This window comes from Mirounga leonina, unplaced genomic scaffold, assembly GCF_011800145.1.
Source record: "Mirounga leonina isolate KUSES-001 unplaced genomic scaffold, KU_Mleo_1.0 Mir_151, whole genome shotgun sequence".
Taxonomy (NCBI): domain Eukaryota; kingdom Metazoa; phylum Chordata; class Mammalia; order Carnivora; family Phocidae; genus Mirounga; species Mirounga leonina.
The window spans coordinates 90,546,657-90,549,392 of NW_023270377.1; the positions used below are offsets into that span (position 1 = coordinate 90,546,657).

General features: G+C 34.4%; 1 protein-coding gene across 1 annotated transcript in view; it reads right to left on the bottom strand.

Moving 5' to 3' along the window:
• Positions 1 to 2,102, bottom strand: part of LOC118011686 (thrombospondin type-1 domain-containing protein 7B-like) — a 77,264-nt gene extending 75,162 nt beyond the window's left edge. The window contains exon 1 of the mRNA XM_035006544.1: positions 2,096 to 2,102. Within this exon, the coding sequence (XP_034862435.1) occupies positions 2,096 to 2,102 (7 nt within the window). The remainder of the gene's footprint in view (positions 1 to 2,095) is intronic.
• Between the last annotated feature and the right edge of the window lie 634 nt (positions 2,103 to 2,736).

The window sequence follows — 2,736 nt, forward strand, 5'->3', positions numbered from 1 at the left end:
TAAATAAATAAATAAATAAATAAATAAATAAATAAATAAATAAATAATCCCATTGATTCAGCAAAGGAAGAGACCACGAAAACATTTTTTTATTTTTATTAAGCATTAAATAAGATGAAAATCTTAACATATAAATAAGAATATTTGGGATTATCTTTCTCACATGACCAACACCAGTTCTCCTTTATATATCATCCCTGATTTAAAACATCCTCTTTAACATCCCTAAAGTTATTCTTAATGTCCTCTGAATAACCTTTTCCATATTATCAGTAAGACATGCATCCAATATAAGCTACACTGTTTATACCACCTTGTCACACAATTGGAAACATGTGAGAAAAAGCAATCTTAAGATACAACTTGTTAGTGCAGAAAGTGCTTTAGTCAGATAAATCCATATTTATCTTCTTGAGAGATGTAGAGAGGAGGGCATAAAGCAAAACTGTGATCCACCCTCCCTCCAGGTTAAGATTAATGGGAAAATAAAAATAAGACAAATAAGTATGAAGAATGAAAACAGCAGATTATATTCACACAGAAAAATACACTGGACTCCTAAAGGCCTGTCCTTTTAAAACAAAAAAACAATATTCACAACATGCCATATACACATATGTTCAGTTCAGAAACATGAGCTCTACTTTCATACGGATCTTCATTAGTCTGAGTAAAAGAATCTAGTATTCATTGATATTTAGATCACTTTAATATATAAGCACAAAGTATTCAAGTTGAAATTGTATCCACCTATATAAAATATGAATTCAGTATTAACTATAAATTGCATTACAGTACTATTTATAGTACTTAAATATATAAACAATTCAATTCTGCATTAACTGACTGCTATGTAGAAAACAAAGATATCAGAATTATATCAGAAATATCAAAAATTGATATCTAAGATGCCATTTCTGCTCTCAGATTGCTTAGAATCTCCTAGGAAGGGCGCCTAGGTGGCTTAGTTGGTTAAGCGACTGCCTTCGGCTCAGGTCATGATCCTGGAGTCCCGGGATCGAGTCCCGCATTGGGCTCCCTGCTCAGCAGGGAGTCTGCTTCTCTCTCTGACCCTCTTCCCTCTCATGCTCTCTGTCTCTCATTCTCTCTCTTGCAAATAAATAAAATCTTAAAAAAAAAAAAAGAATCTCCTAGGAAAAGAAGACCTAGCTAAAATCTTGTCAATATAAGGAATAATTAGTAGTTAACTCCAACCAATGTACAAAGGCTTTAGAAACACTGGGTTAGAAAATTTTTTCACGCTGAAAACTGGATGTTTCATAGACAGCCAAGTATTATAACAACACTTTTTTTTTTCCCTCAGAGAAGGAGGAGAAAATGGGAATGATGTGAGCAATTTTTGACGATTTCACACCAAATGGTCTTGATTTTGTCAATCAAATGGGAGGGAAGCAATAAACTTTCAGTTACAAAACAAATAAGTCATAGAGATGAAAAATACAGCACAGAGAATGTAGTCAATAAGACTATAATAATTTTGTATGGTGACAGATGGTAATTACACTTAACGTGGTGAGCATTTTGTAATGTATAAAATTGTTGAATCACTACGCTGTACATCTAAAACTAATACAATATGTCAACTATACTTCAATTAGAAAAAAAAGAGGCAAGGTGGAGTCTGGGTATGAGAAGCGACCTGACATTTATTGATCGTATGCTCTCCGGCAGCCACTGTGCTGACTGCTGGAAGCACTCAGAGACCATAGTGGGTGCCATCTTCCTTGCTCTTGTGAACAAAGAGAAACATTGGTTCATGCTGACTATCATTAGAAGCAGTCACTTTTAGTTAGCAGAATCTAACCTAAGGGTTCAACACAACATTCTATAGCTACTGATGCCAAAATACGTGATGATCCCATAAGAGTTGTTGATGGAGCTGGTATTTCAATTAAATACGGTTTAATGCAAAGGAAAAAAAAAAATTCTAAAAAAATGGGAGGGAAACAGAGAGAGAAAGTTCCAACCCAGCCACTTTGAGCCAGTGAGACAGACAAAGAATCCAGTAGGGATGAGTAATTGTCCCTCTAAATCTGCTGTCTGGTATTACACTATGCAAATATTTAAAGCTTACCTTGCATCTGCGATAGAGATGCCCTTTGAATGATATTCCCCTACTTCGCTAAGTCCCTCTGGGAAAGGAATACACACACCGTTCTGATTAAATACTTGCATAATGATGTTCTACAGACACACACAGTGGTTAGAGGCATTTCAAAATAGCCCCACTTAAGCACAAGTCCATTGTGCCAGGTGTGTCTTTTTGAAAATCGTATTGAGAAAGTGGTAACAGTTCCTGCAAGTATACTGAAAGTGAATAATCACTCTTTGGAAATATTGGTAGTGATAATATATCTTCATCCTTCACAGTTACTCATAAGTGTGATAGTGTAACTGAGAGGGAAAAATAAGTATTGCTCTGAAAAAAATTGTGAATATTACATTTGCCACATTGGAGACATAAAAAAAAAAAAGATGTAACAGGAGGACTGTGTGTGCTGACATTTCATTAAAAGCTCTGTGGACACTTGTTTATGGCTATTAAGCAGGAACACCAGGAAATGAAGATTACCTTTCAAAAAAGAAAATCATAGGTAATTCTACTGAACATTTTGAATTGAATAGTATTTCATGTGAATTTGTGAAAATAACTAAAAGTTATGGCATTTGTAATAATGTCTTAAAAATACTTATAATTCCATATGAAAAGCTCTG